Source organism: Odontesthes bonariensis, chromosome 23, assembly GCF_027942865.1.
Source record: "Odontesthes bonariensis isolate fOdoBon6 chromosome 23, fOdoBon6.hap1, whole genome shotgun sequence".
Taxonomy (NCBI): domain Eukaryota; kingdom Metazoa; phylum Chordata; class Actinopteri; order Atheriniformes; family Atherinopsidae; genus Odontesthes; species Odontesthes bonariensis.
The window spans coordinates 30,920,599-30,939,569 of record NC_134528.1 but is presented as its reverse complement, the minus strand read 5'-3'; the positions used below and the strand labels follow the sequence as shown (position 1 = coordinate 30,939,569).

At 42.6% G+C, this 18,971-nt stretch overlaps 1 protein-coding gene across 2 annotated transcripts; it reads right to left on the bottom strand.

Annotated features, from left to right (window-relative positions):
- Positions 1-13,851: 13,851 nt before the first annotated feature.
- cyp26a1 (cytochrome P450, family 26, subfamily A, polypeptide 1) lies at positions 13,852-18,524 on the bottom strand. 2 transcript variants are annotated; one of them, XM_075457018.1, is made up of 7 exons: positions 18,217-18,524; positions 17,714-17,938; positions 16,071-16,352; positions 15,556-15,705; positions 15,277-15,411; positions 14,601-14,747; positions 13,852-14,512 (listed from the first exon to the last, which is right to left on the bottom strand). In XM_075457018.1, exons 1-7 carry the CDS (start codon positions 18,403-18,405, stop codon positions 14,174-14,176), a joined length of 1,467 nt encoding a protein of 488 aa, XP_075313133.1. In that variant the 5' UTR covers positions 18,406-18,524; the 3' UTR covers positions 13,852-14,173. The 2 variants fall into 2 exon arrangements, with proteins under 2 accessions (XP_075313133.1, XP_075313134.1); XM_075457019.1 differs by lacking the exon at positions 16,071-16,352.
- Positions 18,525-18,971: the final 447 nt, after the last annotated feature.

The window sequence follows — 18,971 nt, the reverse complement described above, 5'->3', positions numbered from 1 at the left end:
TAATTCTTTATTATTGGGCTGTCCCACATATTCTCTGAAAAGCCTTCAGTTGATCCAAAATGCTGCAGCCAGAGTTTTGACGAGAACTAACAGGAGAGATCATATTTCTCCAGTTTTAGCTTCTCTTCATTGGCTCCCTGTTAAATTCAGAATAGAATTTAAGATTCTTCTCCTTACATATAAAGCTCTTAATGACCGAGCTCCATCATATCTTAAAGATCTCATTGTAAGATATTTTCCTAACAGAGCACTTCGTTCCCAAACTGCAGGTTTACTTGAGGTTCCCAGAGTTTCTAAAAGTAGAATGGGAGGCAGAGCCTTCAGTTATCAGGCCCCTCTATTGTGGAATAAGCTGCCAGTAAATGTCCGGGAAGCAAACACCCTTTCCACTTTTAAGACTAGGCTTAAAACTTTCCTTTTTGATAAAGCTTATAGTTAGGGATGGCTCAGGTGATCCTGAAACATCCCATAGTTAAGCTGCTATAGGCCTAGACTGCTGGGGGGCCTCATCTGTCACACCTTTCCTCACTTTACTCTCTTTATGTATATGTGACATTATTGTGGTCATTAACTCGTGTTTCCCTGTTCCAACAGATATCCTTTGAATGGTGTTACAGTGCCGCCGCCGCCGCGGCCCCCTCCCCCCCTTTCTGTCTTCTCAAACCCCAGCTGGTGGAGGCGGATGGCCACCCTTCCTGAGTCTGGTTCTGCCAGAGGTTTCTTCCTGTTCAAAGGGAGTTGTTTCTCTCCACAGTCGCCTCAGGCACGCTCAGGCCGGGAGATTGGACCGAAAAACAAAAAGTTTTCAGTGCAATCTGTTGGTTTTCTTAGCTAGGAAATTGTTTTTGAATTGGCTCTATATAAACGAATTGGATTATTTTATGAATTATGATTATTATTAATTAATTGAATTCCAATTGGCTTGAATTGGACTTACAATCTAAGTGCCTTGAGATGACATTTGTTGTATTTGGCGCTATATAAATAAAAATGAATTGAATTGAATTGAATTGAATTTGTGATTGGTCTAAACTGTGAGAGTGTAGAGTTTAAGCATCAGTCAAGTTTTAGGCTATGGCTACACGGAAACGAAACGAGGGTTTTTTTGAAAACGGGTACGAAAATTATTGCGACCACACAGGAAAGCTGGAAACGATGAAAATGCTGAAAACGATGCAGTACACACGCCACACCTCTATGTGCGCTGTAAGCCACCCCCACCGGTTACACCAGAACAATAGAAGAAGCAATGCGCGTGCGTGTACGCCCCTACTTCTAACAGCGCGAAGCTCACGTTGTTCCTTCAACAACCCCGCTGTAGTTAGCAGTGTCTGCAGCAGTGCTGCTATCAATGTTGTGGGGTCCATGATGATCACTGTCTGTCCTTGTTGTGTTGTCTTCTTCTTCCGGATTTTGAATGGAAGCCGCTTTTTGTTCTGGTCACTGACGTATGTGTATACGTCACTGGCGTTGGCCATGTGGCTGTGACGCAGATGTAAACGAATCCGTTTTGGCTGTAACAATGGAAACGAAACGAGGCCGTTCTCAGATCTTCCCACTCTGAAACCCGTTCTCCAAAACTATCGTTTTGGGGTAGTGGGAACGCCGGCTCCGTGTGGCCGCGACAGCCAAACGATAAGCAAAAGTATCGGTTACAGTGAAAAACGTTTCCGTGTAGCCGTAGCCTTAGTTTCTTCTAAACTCCTTCAATATGTGTGTGTTTAATTGAGCACTGGAGGACAGACTGGGAAAACTACAGCACAGACTAACAAAATTCCTGAATAGACTTTAGGGAGGTATTCGAATGCAGTACGAGATTTTGAGCATGTTCACTTTACCCCAACTTCAACTGTGGACATTGATAACAGCAAAAGACTTAACCATAGACAAGACTGTGCTTCATGATACCAACCAGATCGTGTAATCTTGTTAATCTATGTAATCTATTTTAGTAGACAAATTTTCAAAAATATTTTTCTTCCTGATATCATGAAACATTGAACATATTTCAGTGAAAATCCTTAAACAGTCTGTTATCCTTCAGAGGAGGAGGAATCTGACACTAGCGATCATGAATCCAAGCTATAGGATACATCCATCTTTTCAACTTAAACATTTCCCTGGATCAGTGCTCTGAAATTAAACTGATCAAAGTGAACTCCCTTTGTTTCACCCTTTGTCTGTTCATTTGCCAGGGTCATCGGCAAGCTGCTTTGTTTTCTCTCCTTCTATGGTTTCCAGATTTTACTCGATTATGACACCATGGAGGATGAAACTGATGAGACTGCTGGCCTGGATATGCTGTGGGTGCCAAAAAATGGCAAGATATCCTGGTCTGACAAGCACGCCAACACCAGGCACGTCACCAGTTTCTTTTCTTTACAAGTTATGTGTGGGTGTGTCAAAAACCTGCCACTGTTTATGTACACCATAAATCCATTATAATCACCACACTTTTAAATAAACCATACAGAATCATCTTTTTCAATATATGCAATGCAAAGTGAAATCTTCTAGGGGGGATTATTAGGTCTGGGATATGTCATTGATGAGCAACAACATCGCTTTTTATAGCTTTTTAATTTTTCTGATATGGCAGGTTACAGAAACAGCTCCCATAGACATCCATTATAATGAATACAGCATTAGACTCCAGGATTATTTGGGGTTTTCGGTGCTCTTCCTCGCTGACCACTGGGTCCCTGTGCTGAGGAGATATGACACTGCAGTGTGTGTTGCAGTGAAGGCAAATGTTGAGGAGCGCACAGGTCTGTGGCTCGCCTGCAAAAGGACTGGGGGAAGCTCAGGCTTATTCCTTCTAATGGTCCCAACCATGGCGAGTTTTCCTTTGAGCAGATCTCCATCCAGGCTGTAGGACGTAAAGAGGTTGTCGAACGTTACCGTGTGCTAAACTTGTAGTCAAGACCGCCTAAACCGAGACCAAGACACTACCAAGACCAGAGACCAAGACGACACCAAGGCCAAGACAGACTGAGTCAAGACCAAGACAAAGTCGAGATGAGACCGAGACCAAAAAAAAAAAAAAAAAAACAGCTGGTGAACTAGTGTTACACCATAACTTGCATCAATTGAATAAAAGCAGCATACTGGGGTAAGAGGTTCAGTCCCAGTTTGAATTCAATTTAAGAAGGTATTATGTCAACTACAGACAGAACAATGCAGAGATTTGTACTCCAAGTACCTACAACATAGGGGGAAAAGAATCTGTAAGTCATCTGTTTCTATTCAACCACAACAAACTACTATTCTTACAAATGCAGTAATTTTAAATCTATCAATGAGTGCAGGTCTTTACATACAAAATAACCTCATCCAATCCAGTGTGACACGTATACATTACTCTATCTATCTATCTATCTATCTATCTATCTATCTATCTATCTATCTATCTATCTATCTATCTATCTATCTATCTATCTATCTATCTATCTATCTATCTATCTATCTATCCATCCATCCATCCACCTATCTACCTATCTAATAATAACATGCTGTGGTAGCCCTACACGCTGGACTGGTTACAGTTAACACAGGACAAGACGCCTAACCACCATAACCACGTCAAACATGATTGTACATTTTGTAGAATGGGTGTCAGTTGCAATTATGCTCAGGTCAATTCAAACTCAAGATTCATGACGAGACAGTGGTAGAGGAGTTGCGGCGTGTGAATCAAACTCGTTGCAAGGAGTTTCGAGCTATTGCTAAACAATCAACATGTCAAATTGTACTTTCTCCTTCATAAGTGTCTCTGGTTTTAGGACGTTTTTACCTCACAGCTTTTATGACACAATGTCAGTCGAAAACAGCTGCTCTGATATCTGGCTTCATTGGCGAGAATGCCGCTAGTGCTAACCTAGCAATGTCGAGGCACCCAAATGGCTCATCCTTCCTTGCGTGTCAGCAACCATATTATGCCAAAATCAACAACAAACCACATGGTACCAGGCCTTAAAGTGCTCACTGATACACAGTATTTCTACTCAATGAATTCGCCAAAATATCTAACGTTGGTGAAAACTGTTAAGTAGCCAAGAGCCACTGATAAGTTAACTACCTGTACTTAGCATGTAGTTACACTCTTAGCCAAAAATGTTTCAGTAAGTCTGCAAAGAATTGAAGCTTGCAAAAAAATATCCGTCCCTAAATAATTTATACCGCGCGTGTAAGAAGAGCATGTCATGATAAATAATACTAGCACATGCATGATCTGGTCATGTGAGATTGGTACGGATAAAGAGTTTGGAGCCAGTACCAACTAGCTAGCTTACCTCTCCGGGTGTCTCCGCTCCAGGTGTCTGGTGAACGTTGATGTGGTCCCGGCCCGGCTGTTTCGGTGAGAGACACTTTGCAAAACTGCAAATGTCTTTATGGTCCGTAAATGCAACTTTGATGATGCCGGAATTCGCTGACATTATTGTTAGGCTACTAGGTCTGACTGAGACTGAGCTACGACGTAAACTTAAAGTTTTGCGCTGGCTCTACAATTGCGTCTTTTGATTGGATGAGCGCCAGTTTCTTAATCACAACAAAATACATGCATGTCATTGATTGGTTGCATTTGAAAGGCGTGAAAGGCGAAATAATTTAATGTTGCATTATCGAATGTTATGTTTTGTATCATGGACATTATTTGTTGCAAATCTCCCGAGACCAAGACAGTGAGACCAAGACAAGACCGAGGGATCCGAGACCAAGACAAGACCAAGACCAAAGACGGTCGAGACTGTGACAAGACCGAGAACACGTAAAAGTGGTCTCGAGACCGGTCTCGAGACCAAGACCGGTCTCGAGACATCCAACTCTACCGTGTGCCCCTCAAGTCCCTTGGTCAAGTCCAAAACGACTCTACTTCCCTGACCAGTCTCCACCGGTGCACCCGCTGCCTTCCCCCGTGTACACTTGCATCCGGATGAGCTGCGCACGTCACAGGCAACCCACACTTTGATGCCATATTTTGCGGGTTTGCTGGGGATATACTGCCGAAACGCGCTGCGACCCCGAAAGGCCTCCAGCTGCTCATCGATGCAGACCTCTTTGCCCGGGGTGAAGAGGCGGGCGAGTCGGCTCTCCCACTTCTCCCAGAGAGCTGCAATCGGAGCCAGTTTGCCTTGTCGCTGTCGATGGGGTCGTGTCAGCCGGTCATCAAACCGCAGCTTTGCTGCAAGGGATTCAAATCTGGTGCGAGCCATGGTTTGCCTGAAATTGGCCCATCCAGTGCGTCCCACAGACTGAGGGTGCTCTCACCTCGTGAGCGATACACCCTGGCGAGGATGAGCAGCCCGAGCAATGCCTGCAGCTCTCCCTGGTCGGTGTCCCAGGGCCTCTGTGGTGCGTCTGCCTTCCAGGTTGGTGAATTGAATGATGAGCTCCATCAGCTCATCAGTCAAAAAAAAGATCCCACGTGGACTTCAAATCGGTAATGCGGGCGCATGCATAGGTGGTAGGTCCAGGGCGAGCACAGGGCGCAGGCAGGTATTGGAGGGTGTTGGCCAGGGACATTACCAGTCATACAGCTGTACAGGGGCACAGGCCCCCAGCCAGAACCCCTCCACCAACACTGCCTTACTGTATACAGAATATGAGCCTATACCGGATGCATAAGAACATTTATTTAAATTTTCAATTCCTCCTTCTGTAGCTCATCAAACATCAACTAAGCCTTTTACAAGAGGCAATATTACTAAAAAACACAGTATGCACAATGTTACAATCTACAACAGATCAACAGATACAAAATAATGAACAATATTTCAGTCCAGGTACTGAACATGTTTTAGTCTTTCTGTAGCACAGTCAATAAATACTTCTACAAGAGGGAATATTGCAAAAATAAAAAGTAAAAATCTTAAATTAAGAGTACCTGATATGGTCTGATAAGTTATTCCCCTGATTGAGTAGCCTTTTAAACTAGCCTACCCACATTTTACCCATTTATAATGCCTAAGATAGTTAAGTAAATAGGCTATAAAAGGCAGAATAGGATATAGTCTCGCGTTTTTCATATGCCATGGAACCAGACACAGTTTCAGCCTAAATGCAAACGTTGTGTATTTGGCATGAGACATTACAGTGGGCATGGGCGTCGACACAACAGAAAACCAATCTCTTATCTCCCTCCACTTCATTCTCAGTTCTCCTTGTTGCTTCTCTGTCCCTGACTCTCCTCTGTAAGAATTTCCTTATGTCCATGACCACGATGACGGCAATCCATCAATGTGCAGTGGTTCATACAGCCTACTACGCTTCCATTGGCACAATGTGTGGGCTACTACCCGCTGATAAATATGACGTGCAGGCCGCAGGATCTTGCCTTCCAACGCGTTACGCGTCACACACGGTCCATTGGCTGAAAATGCACAGACGCACCCAATGCCTGTGAATACAACCTCTTCACTTCACTCTTTGGTAGGCCTGTGCAGCATTGGCTAAAGTAGATTACGTGGTTGAAATAGGGAAAATCGTGCCTATGTTATTCTTCCTTGGCACATCAGTCTTAGCGTAGTCTGAAGGATGAATTTTTACAGGGGCACAACGCATATTTACAGGGGCATGTGCCCCGGTAAAAACTGTCTGGTGACGTGCCTGGTGTTGGCGTGGTTGTCAGACCAAGATATCTTGCCATTTTTTGACACCCACAGCATATCCAGGCCAGCAGTCTCATCAGTTTCATCCTCCATGCTGTTATAATCAGAGCTGCTGGAGGGAGGGTGAGTTCCCATTCTTCATCTGAGGAGTCACCAGAGGAGGATGAATAGAGAGAGTCGCTGTCCCCTGCTCTGAGGACTTCCTCCACGGCTTGGGCAACGCTGAATTTTTGTGCCATGCCTTCCAACCTTCCTTCTTCGAGGTGAATCAGGGGAATGAGAAATGTGCTCAGCTCTTTAGGCATTCTCATGCTGGTGGAGCTGTCGTTGACAAACGAGGGTGCTTTCATCATGTTACCTCAAAGACACCCAAACTATTTCTCAGTCTAACGACCTCATAACATCACTGGGGTCAAACAGGTTTCAAACAGATTTTCCCCTCTCAGCGACACACTGAGGACAAAACCCTGGTAACTGGCAGCTCTGTAGTCAGAAACGTGGCATTAGAGACACCAGCGGCCATAGTCAAATGCATTCCAGGGGCCAGAGCGGGCGACGTAGAATCCTATTTAAAACTGCTGGCTAAGGATAAACGTAAATACGGTAAAATAGTTATTCACGTCGGCGTTAATGACACCCGGTTACGCCAATCGGAGGTCACTAAAATTGATGTTGCATCGGTGTGTAATTTTGCCAAAACAATGTGGGACTCCGTAGTTTTCTCTGGACCCCTGCCAAATCTGACCAGTGATGACATGTATAGCCGCATGTCGTCCTTCAAACCGCTGGTTGTCCAGATGGTGTCCAGCAAACAACGTGGGCTACATAGATAATTGGCAATCTTTCTGGAGAAAACCTGGTCTGATGAGGAGAGACGGCATCCATCCCACTTTGGAAGGAGCAGCTCTCATTTCTAGAAATATGGACGAATTTATTTGCCACCCTAAAACATGACAACCCAGGGCTCAGAGCAGGATGCAGAGTTGTAGTCTTACACACTTCTCTGCAGCTTCCCACCTGCTGCTACCCACCCAATCGATTAACACAAAAGGAGCAAATCCTCTTGTGCAAAAAGAAATTATTAAAACAAAAACTTTAACTGAACAAAAACATCAAACTATTAAATGTGGTTTGCTGAATATCAGATCTCTCCTTTCGAAGTCTCTGTTAGTGAATGAGTTGATTTGTGATCATCACATTGATATATTTTGTCTTACAGAAACCTGGCTGCAGCAGGAGGATCATGTTAGCATTAATGAAGCAACTCCCTCTGACTGTTTAAATGTTCACGTTCCTGGAACCACAGGCAGAGGAGGAGGAGTGGCAGCTATCTTCAGATCAGGGTTACTCATCAGTCCCAGACCCAAGATTAGTTTGAGCTCTTTTGAATCTCTGATTCTCAGTTTTTCCCAAAGTGGAAATCCCAGAAACCTCTTGTGTTTGTTGTTGTGTATCGTCCACCTGGCCCTTATTCTGAGTTTCTGTCTGAATTCTCAGAGTTTTTATCCCAGTTAGTGCTGAGTACAGATGAAGTCATTGTAGTGGGTGACTTTAATATTCATGTAGATGTTGAAAATGAAAGCCTGAATATGAACTTTAATTCTATATTAGACTCTATTGGATTTTCTCAGAGTGTTCACAGAGCGACTCACTGCCTTAATCACACCCTTGATCTTGTGCTGACTTATGGCATTGAGAGTGAACAGTTAACAGTGTTCCCTCATAACTCTGTCTTATCTGACCATTTTCTGATAACCTTTGAGTTTACATTACTTGAGTATACAGTTTCTGAGAAGAAATTTACGTACAGAAGGTGTCTATCAGAGGATGCTGTAACCAGATTTAAAGAATTAATTCCATCATCCTTTTCTTCACTGCCATGTGCAGATATGACAGAGGACGACTACCTAAACTTTACTCCAGCAACACTTGACTCTCTTGTTGACAGCACTATAGTTTCAATGCGTACAGCACTGGACAATGTTGCCCCTCTGAAAAGGAAGGTAATCAGTCAGAAGAGGTTAGCTCCTTGGTATAATTCACAGCTGCGTGCTTTAAAGCAGACTGCAAGAAAGCTGGAGAGACAGTGGCGTTCCTCTAATTTAGAAGAGTCTCAGTTAGTCTGGAAAGATAGTTTAATAACGTATTAGAAAGCCCTTCGTAAAGCTAGAACTGCTTATTATTCATCATTGATAGAAGAGAATAAGAACAATCCCAGGTTTTTTTTCAGCACTGTAGCCAGTCTGACTAAAGCCCTATTCGGACGGGACTAGTTTAATGGGAGGACCTGGGGTAAAGTAATAATAACCGGGAGATCTAGTCCCGTCCGAACGCGCCATGTCAGTAAAGATAGCGGAGTATGTCGGTAAACTTTGCCGAGAATTCTACCTCATGTGAAACGGTCCGGAGTATCTACCATAGGTAATACTAATCCCGTGCGAATGCGACCTTCGGTAATAAGTACGGAATATGTCGTCACATCCTTTTAAAGAGAGAAACAATTAGGTGTGTCTGTTTGCAAACATGGAGGTTCTGGATGAAGCGCTGCTTGCAAGCACGCATGGTCGGCGCCATGTCTGTTTACAGATGGGGTTTACGGAAGTGAAATGAAGATGTGCATGGCATCCAGGATGTGACGGTTGTGCGTAACCAACAACTCCTCCCATGTTAGATGAATAGTACAGGGATTTCTTGTCCCGTCCGAATTGGTCATTTCTTCTCCCTGGCGTCGTCTGGTTAACCAACATTACCATACGTCCCCCCATTGAACTAGTCCCGTCCGAATAGGGCTTAAGAGTCCAAGCTCTGTTGAGCCAGGTATTCCTTTAACTCTCAGCAGTGATGATTTCATGAGCTTCTTTATCAATAAAATTGTTTCTATTAGAGAGAAGATTGATGGAGTCCTTCCCACTATTATCAGTGATATATCATCAAGTACAGCAGCTTTAGAAGTATCTTTAGAACCTGATTTGTATTTAGACAGCTTCTGTCCAGTTGATCTCTCTGAACTAACAACAGCAATAGTCTCTTCTAAACCATCAACTTGTGTTTTAGACCCAATCCCAACCAGACTGTTCAAGGAGGTTTTCCCATTAATTGACACTTCCATATTGGATTTGATCAATCTGTCTTTGTTGACAGGATATGTACCTCAGACTTTTAAGGTTGCCGTAATTAAACCTTTACTTAAAAAACCTACTCTTGACTCAGAAGTGTTGGCTCATTATAGACCTATATCCAATCTCCCTTTTATGTCTAAAGTTCTTGAAAAAATAGTTGCAGCTCAGCTTTGTGATCATTTTCACAGAAATAATCTGTTTGAAGAGATTCAGTCAGGATTCAGAGTGCATCATAGCACAGAAACTGCACTGCTGAAAGTTACCAATGATCTCCTCTTAGCCTCTGATAGCGGACTTGTGTCTGTGCTTGTCCTGTTGGATCTCAGTGCTGCATTTGATACGGTCGATCACAGTATCTTATTACACAGACTTGAACATGTTATTGGGATTAAAGGAACTGCATTAGGCTGGTTTAAGTCATATTTATCTGATAGATTTCAGTTTGTTCTTGTAAATGAAGAATCTTCCTCACACACCAGAGTAAGTCATGGAGTTCCTCAGGGTTCTGTGCTTGGACCGATTCTTTTCACTTTATACATGCTTCCATTAGGTAACATTATTAGACAGCATGGCATAAATTTCCATTGCTATGCTGATGATACCCAGTTGTACTTATCTATAAAACCAGATGAACCCAATAGGTTGGTCAGACTACAAGCATGTCTTAAAGACATAAAGACCTGGATGACTCAGAACTGTCTGCTTCTAAATTCAGACAAAACTGAAGTCGTTATCTTTGGACCTGAGCGCTTCAGGGAGAGATTGTCTAGCTATATAGTTACTCTAGATGGTATTTCCTTGGCTTCTAGTTCTACAGTGAAGAACCTTGGAGTTATTTTTGACCAGAATTTATCATTTGACTCGCATATAAAACAGGTTTCTAGGACTGCCTTCTTTCACCTTCGTAATATTGTTAAAATCAGGAACATCTTGTCTCAGAGCGATGCAGAAAAACTAGTCCATGCATTTGTTACTTCAAGATTGGACTACTGTAATTCTTTATTTATTGGGCTGTCCCACATATTCTCTGAAAAGCCTTCAGTTGATCCAAAATGCTGCAGCCAGAGTTCTGATGAGAACTAACAGGAGAGATCATATTTCTCCAGTTTTAGCTTCTCTTCATTGGCTCCCTGTTAAATTCAGAATAGAATTTAAGATTCTTCTCCTTACATATAAAGCTCTTAATGACCGAGCTCCATCATATCTTAAAGATCTCATTGTAAGATATTTTCCTAACAGAGCACTTCGTTCCCAAACTGCAAGACCAGGCTTAAAACTTTCCTTTCTGATAAAGCTTATAGTTAGGGATGGCTCAGGTGATCCTGAAACATCCCATAGTTAAGCTGCTATAGGCCCAGACTGCTGGGGGGCCTCATCTGTCACACCTTTCCTCACTTTACTCTCTTTATGTATATGTGACATTATTGTGGTCATTAACTCGTGTTTCCCTGTTCCAACAGGTATCCTTTGAATGGTGTTACAGTGCCGCACCATATCACACACCTGCCTGAAGTCACTACCAACTCAATTTGGTGAACTCTTTGTGTGAAAATATCTCACTCAGTGAACTATTATATTTGTTTTAAATCACACTCCCAGCTCACAGGAGAGATATCCAGGTTCCCCATTTTTATCTCCACACAATTTTCTGTGGCTGCTGCTAAATTCTGGTCCTCTTCCTTGTCCCTTGGTGTGCCACAAGGGTCTGTTTTTGGACCTTTATTGTTTCTTTTATATCAGCTCCCTCTTCAGCATATCTTAGATTATTTTAAGGACATCTCTTATCACCGCTATGCAGATGATATTCACTTGTATATTTCTCTTAAACCCACTGATGATTTAAAGGTACAGATCTTGCTCAAGTGCTTAGATTCTGTCAGAAGTTGGATGGCTGACAATTTTCTTCAACTTAATGAAGAGAAAACTGAAGTCCTGATAAATAAAGGAGACTCTCGGCCCTCTCGCCTCATTTTTTAAACCCTCAGTTAGGAACCTCGGGGTAACTCTTGACCTAGCATTGACTTTGGATGCTCATGTTAAATCACTGATTGTCTCTTGTTTTTATCATTGAGAAAATATTGCCAAGCTAAGTCGCATTGTGTCCCGCTCTGAGATGGAAATGATCATACATGCTTTTATTTCATCACATCTAGATTATTGTAATTTTCTATTCACTTGTCTGAGTGAAAACTCACTGGAACGTCTTCAGGTTGTACGGAACGCTGCTGCCAGGCTTCTAACAAAATCTTCCAAGTATTCTCATGTCACTCCGTGGCTAACTCAGCTGCACGGGCTGCCCGCCCACTACAGAGAACATGTCAACATGTTGGTTTTAACATTTCCAGCTCTGCATGGACAAGCACCAACCTACAGCAGAGACCTTTTGCAGCCTTAAGGGATGTGTATACTCTTGCAGCAGTGTGTCGCAGTGAGCTTGTCACAGGTATGACGCAGTTATTTTTGATTTATGCCCAATTTTGAAGCGTGGTCTGCACTATGTTAATTCCACGCCACAACGCAAGAGTTTACAATCACGAACAAGCTAGGTGCTATTGTGGGTGTTACGGTTACGGAGATCATTCAACAACAATGGCGACTGGACGAATGTGCACTTTGATTGAGATGCAGCTGATCGATCTAGAAATAGAAGAAATATTGCTACTACTGGAGCTGGCAGAGAGGCGAAAGAAGCGTCACGGTTAGCACGGTTAGCGTCACCATTAGCCGGTTAGCAAACCAGAAATACGCATAGTGTAGAGCGGATGTAGAGTTGACCAATCAGAGGGCTCCTTTCTCTCCTCCCTGCGACGATATCTGCGGCACTGTCTGCGGTCAGTTACAATTTTGGGGAGGTGCACCAGAGTGTCTGCGGAAGGGGGGGGGGGGGCATGTCTGCGTTAACTGCGACAGACACGCAGACGACCTGGTTTCCGACCATAAACAGGCCTTTATGTCCCCAGTAGGTCCGAGGTCATGTGATCAGGGCCTGCTGGCTGGTAGAAATCTAAAGGTGACAGAGCCTTTGTAACAGTGGTTCCCACTCTGTGGAACCCCCCACCTCTGAGCCTGAGGTCCGTGGACTCTGTGATCTCTCTTAAAAAGCAGCCATCTTTTTAACTGGCTTTTGTTGTATTTTTATAGTTTTCATATTTCCTGTATTTCACTGTGGAACACTTTGTGATTTTTATCTTGAAAGGTGCTCTGTGAATAAAACTTTACTCACAAATTCAACTTCACATCATGACGACAGGTGTTAGTGGCTGGAGGTAAATTGACCATGGTTTAGTGAGACAGATTAAATGTGTTTGTGCAATAATTGCAGGGATGCACAACGTGATTCTTTTTATTACTCTGGTATGCAACAGAGTAATAACATGATTTTTGACTGGCTGTGACTTTTCCTTCTTTGGTGACGGATGTTGAGGTTGTGGCTGAAAGATAGATCAATACCAACTGTCCATGGTCAAACTGCAGAAGAGGGAAATCTAAGTATGTGAGAATAAAGATGCCAGTGAAGTCATCAATTTTTTTGTATACTAGTGTGAGTGTGAGCTATTTACTATATGCTCTTGCATATGGAAATATGTCAATTGTTATTATGTATACTGATCTATAGAAATAGCTCTGCAGATGTGAGAGGTGGAGGATAATGTCCCCTTCCATGCCCTAAAACCACCATTCTGAATAGAGGTGTAAGTGATTAAAAAGAAGCTGCTGCCGTCTCTGTTGCTTTGACCAAAGCATGTCACAGACATTTCGTTAAGTCCTCAGGAAATTATGGTAAGTGTGGAAAAAAAATAAAAAAAATTAGGATGCAGGTTTTGATTTCATTTTTTTTTAGCTACATAACATGTTATGTCATTCTTATGAGTCTATATTCTGTTAACCAGCTGAAGCCATATTAACCAGGACTTTGTTGTAAAAAGATTTTCTAGTGTTAACAGGATTTTTCCTGGTTTGAGGAGAATTTCATGGGAATTTTCTACAATACTGTCACTAAAGGAAATAATTTATTTATAGAGATGAGAGAACAATTGCATGCAAAGAACCAACTAAAATAATCAAGTTTCATGTTAGTACACACAAAACCACAAGAATGTTTGCAAAATTGTTTTGAGTAAAAATCCAATTTAATATCAATAATATACAAGTACCTTAAATAGCTTGAAGCAAGATAAAAAGTTATAAACAGACTACAATAGACATGTTAAAAAAAAAAAATCTTTAAAAAAAAAAAAAAAAAATTCCTATAAACCACTGAGCTGATTTAAGTGTTAATGTAAGCATAGTGCCTTTCGTTTCATTCGCAAAAAAAGGATCTATACATATCTGTGTGAACAGAATATAAAATGCACAATACTGTACTCTACAATATGTACAATTCAATAATAATAAAAAAAAAAATTCTCTGTACAATGCTTTTAGGAGCCAATTCTTGTCATATCACTAAGTTTGTATGTAGCTGGTGAACTTGGTTGGTAGGTTGTCTACAGGATAGACAGTGGGACCTGTTTTCATAGTTGGTGGCCCATTCAAAAGAGTCCAGTGACACTTTGTTACCACTTCCACCAAGAAGATCTTCAGTAGGACCTTAGCAAATTCCTTGCCTACACACATTCTGGAGCCACCACCAAAAGGGATGTACTGGAACCTGGAAGAGTCTGCAAAGAGTTTGTTCATAAAGCGCTCTGGCTGGAATTCTTCTTTATTCGGGAAAATCTCCGCCACATCATGGGTGTCACATATACTGTAGATGACGTTCCATCCTTTGGGAATCTGGTAACCCTGAAGTGGTAAGGGAACATCATAAATAAGCAGGTTCATGCATGTGCATTTCCAATTATAAATTTATTTAGATTGTAGATTTGCTTACATCAAGTTCGAATGTTTTGAGGGCTACTCTGAATCCTCCAGGCACAGGTGGGTTGATCCTTAGGGTTTCTTTAATAACGCAGCCGGCATATTTCAGCTGCTCTAAGGACTCGATGTTCAAAATCTGGAGGTCCATGCCATGCTCCTTCTGAACAGAAAAACAGCTATTAGGAGAGGTACAAGCCATTGATGAAAGAACTGGTTGTTCATGTCAGATGTGTCATTTTAAAGTACAAGAAGCATCACATTTGGAGAATCCATTTATGAGCTGGCGCAGAGAAACAATCCGAGACCAAATTATGTTGTTTTATTGGCATTAGTCCAATCATAATTCAAAAATCGATGACAGTATCTAGGTTTATTGAAAAGATTTCTTGATATATAGCAATACTACTACAAAGTAACTTGACAAAATGCTTTTACAGTAACTAGATTCAGTTCTATTTATTTACTGTCATCTTTCCCCATTGTATTTGTCTATGGCTTTCACACTTAATAAGCATGAATGATAACTGACATGGCAACTATGTGCCATTTGCTTAAGACCATGAGATTATAAAAAGCTCTGGAGAATGTGGTAAAGCAATATGTAACATGAAGGTTACTCAATGAAAGCAAAACTAAAGAGGCTAGAACATCAGCTTATGGGAGTAAAGTTTTATTGTATTTTTATTTACCTTGTCAATCAATTCTTGCCTCAGTCTATCCACCACTTCAGGGTTTAGGCCTAAGAACATTACCAGAGAGGTGGCTGTGCTGGCTGTGGTTTCATGACCCCCAAACAACAGCTCTGTTGCAGACTCTTTGATGGCCTGGAAACACAAGGTAGACATGCAAGTTGGTTTTTTTTTGTTTTCAGACCTTTTTAAAAAAAAAAAAAAAAAAAAAGCTTCTGGACATAATACCACTTTTTTTTTCATATTGGTAGTTTGACCAAGAGATGGAACATTCATTACCTGCATGCTGAATGGTTCTCCATTCTTCTTACTGCTATCTATAAGTTGTTGCAGGGCATCGCTGTGTTTCGAGCCTTTTTCCGACTCCTGCACCTTCTTCTTGATGTTCTCCTCTATCTTGGAGTGAATGAAGTTCCTTGCCCTCAGACCCTACAAGACAAGATGGATGGCAGGTGAAAAGGTGAGCCCGATGGAGGGATTGAAGGAAGGTGGAAATCAGGAAACCGTAAAGGACAGATGAGGAACCTGAGGTTAGGAGAGTAGACCGACACTTCCAGTGAGTAAGAACAACAATGGAACTTGCTACTTGCATACGGAAGCACTACTCCAATCCCTTTACAACTCGTCTCATGTGACAATGCTTGTTAAGACTCAAGGGAGCTTTTTAAGTTTTTAAATGCTTGACCCATTTACATACCATGACATTAAAAGGATCTGTTGTTTATAGAATACATATAGAAAATTGATCCACATTTTTTCCAGGTTTAAAAAGGGTGTTGATCTGGTTTTCTCACCCTGTACAAGCCACTGAAAGGCACGTCAATGGGCAGAGAGAACAGGTTCTTGATCATTTCCTCAAAAGAGTCCACCAACTGCTGCTCGTCAGTCTTGATCTGTTCTGGCTCAAAGCCCAACAAAATCCTCATAGCTATGCGGAACATCAACCGCTTCATCTCTGGGTACACCAGCACGCACGAGTCCCTTGCCAGCCACTCTGTCACTGCAGCCTGCACTTCCTCCTGGATGACAGGGATGTATAGCTCCAGAGCCTCCCTGGAGAAGGCCCTCATGATTGCCTAACAAAGGACAAAATTGGTGGATTAAGTCATTTCAGTCCAAAACCGATTTCCCTCACACTTCTGATGGATGAAGCCTGTCATTTCTTCAGTGTCATAAATGAGAGAGATAGAGATAAAGGAGGTATTGTGCGGTCTTGCTGTAAATAAGGGTTTCATGTCCCAAACAGATCAGGAGAAGCTGATTCATGCTTTCATCTCCAGCAGACTTGACTACTGTAACGGTCTTCTGACTGGACTCCCCCAAAAGAGTCTCAAACAGCTGCAGCTCATTCAGAACGCTGCAGCCCGAGTTTTAACCAGAACAAAGAGATCACATCACATCACCCCAGTTCTCAGGTCTTTACATCGGCTCCCGGTCAGATACAGAATAGATTTTAAAGTTCTGCTACTCGTCTACAAATCACAGAATGGTTTAGGTCCAGAATACATGAATGACATGCTAGCAGAGTATAAACCCAGCAGAGCTCTGAGATCTGCTGACTCAGGTCAGATAGTGGAGCCCAGAGTTCAAACTGGTGAACTCTGGGCTCCACTACCGAGTGCTTCAACCCGGTGAAGCAGCTTTTAGCTGTTATGCTGCACACAACTGGAACAAACTACCAGCAGAACTGAAATCAGCCACAACTGGAAGCACTTTTAAATCCAGGTTAAAAACATTTCTCTTTGGGTGTGCTTATGGTTGAGTTTATATTTTTCTTTTTCCCCTCTTCTTTGATTGCTTTTAACTGTGTTTTTAATTTTTATTATATATTTTTTTCTCTTTAAATTGCTTGTTTTTATGCTGCTTTATGCTGTTCTTTTAAATGCCTTGTCTTTATGTAAAGCACATTGAGTTGCCTGTGGTATGAAATGTGCTGTATAAATAAAGATGCCTTGCCTAAAGTACAGACAGCACATCTGCATTTACCCCCTTTTTTTTTTAATTAACAAAGGAATACCGTCCGACTTCAGCTTTGAATTTGTGCATCATCTAATATCAATTTTGATAAAAATGTTAACATCTGATATGTGTCAAATAGAAAATGCCTTTCTTTGTTACTTAATGTGAAACAGATTTTAGTTTCAGTTATTTGACCATTTTTGGCACATGGGTCAGATTAAAGCATGCAAACGTTTGTGAAAGTTAAAGCAAATGATAACTTTAAGGTTATATTTGGGTTTACTTTAAGCAAATGATGGTGTCGTTTTTCCTTTCTTACAGCAAATGTCGGTGGGTTTGTTTCTTTGAATTCTGTTTGTTAGTCTCGGGAGGTTGAACAGTTATAGGTCTGAGACGGCATGTGGCAACCAGTGGGTTAATGGTTGCTTCTGGCCTCACATCCCTTTAACTGTAACTTTGGAATGACATCTTTGCTCACCTTTTTCTTGGTCTTGTGCAGGGATCCGTGAACATTGGAGAGAGTGTCCGAGCCCAGGATGGTGCGCACAGAGGCGGGCCACTGCACCGACACCAGCCGGTGCTCCCCCAGCAGAATCTGTCTGACGTTATCCGCCCCGGTCACGCGCACGGTGGGGTTCCCGAAGAGGTGAGTGCGATAGATGTAACCATACTTCTGCCGCTTCATCCGCAGGAACTTTCTTCTCTGAAATCGTTGACAGGGATAACGACCCATCAAAATGGCAAACAATCAAAGCCACGTGAAGCTCATAGAGCTGTGAGGATGCAAAGCACCAGACACTGAGGGCAAAGAGTTCAAGAACAGGTTTCTCACAGAGAAGAATGGTTTAAACGGCACATTTAGAAACTCTGGTTACATACTTGATTAAAACTTCTAGGTTGATGCCATAAAAGTGCAAGCAGTGAAAGCAGTCTTCAGATCACTACGCTGGAAACAGAAAGGCATCCTCAGTAAAGACTCACCTGGAGGATCAGCTGCAGCGTCTCCCCGATGAAAGGCATGCCCATGGATCCGGGCGGCAGCGGGCTGGGGCAGCTCGGGTCTCTGCCCCGGATCATGTACACCTCCCACAGCTTCACCGCCACCAGGAACAGCAGGATGGGAAGCACGATGATGCACAGGAAGGTGGCGAGCAGCGTGCTGAGAGCCATGTTGGAGCAGCAGCGTCCGACACCGCGATGCGCGCTCTGCTGAGGAAAGTGACACTCCGGCTCCTCACGCCGCTTTTATAGGCTGCCAGGCGGCCGCCAGGCTCCGGCCAGCCTCTCACCTTCTCCTCCCTCACATGAATTAGTTCACGCAAAGTTCATCTTTAATTGTGGGTGTCGCTCGGCCCCGCCTCCGGCCCGTATTGGCTGATTTGCTTCATCATTTGTTTCAAGGGCCGCATCTTTAATCCCAACCTCCTGTTGCACGCAAACAATCCGCCGCGGATTTCACTGCGAAAGGTGACGATGCCATGAGACAATAAAAAGAGTGTTCTAAAACGCCTTTGTTGGCAGTAAGGCAGCTAGTTTACACACTCATTACCTTAGCTTAAGACCTACTTGTAAGATCAGTAATCATGCCTGCGGGGCAGCTTGCATTCAGGAGCCAAAAGCTTTTAAAGAGCTCATATTCAGAAAATGGAGAAGAGGATAGGGTCTTAATCCCCCCGCAGTATGTCTGACCTCTCTGCCATACAAAGTTAAGCCTACATAAAAAAAATTTAAAAAAA

Bases quoted from the DNA above. Each gene is read 5' to 3' on its own strand.
- cyp26a1 (XM_075457018.1), bottom strand. From the start codon at position 18,405: ATGGCTCTCAGCACGCTGCTCGCCACCTTCCTGTGCATCATCGTGCTT. The intron at 17,939-18,216 runs GTGAGTCTTTAC...CAACGATTTCAG, and splicing joins CGCTGCAGCTGATCCTCCAG to AGAAGAAAGTTCCTGCGGAT. The intron at 15,706-16,070 runs GTGAGAAAACCA...CTTGTCTTGTAG, and splicing joins CTTTCAGTGGCTTGTACAGG to GGTCTGAGGGCAAGGAACTT.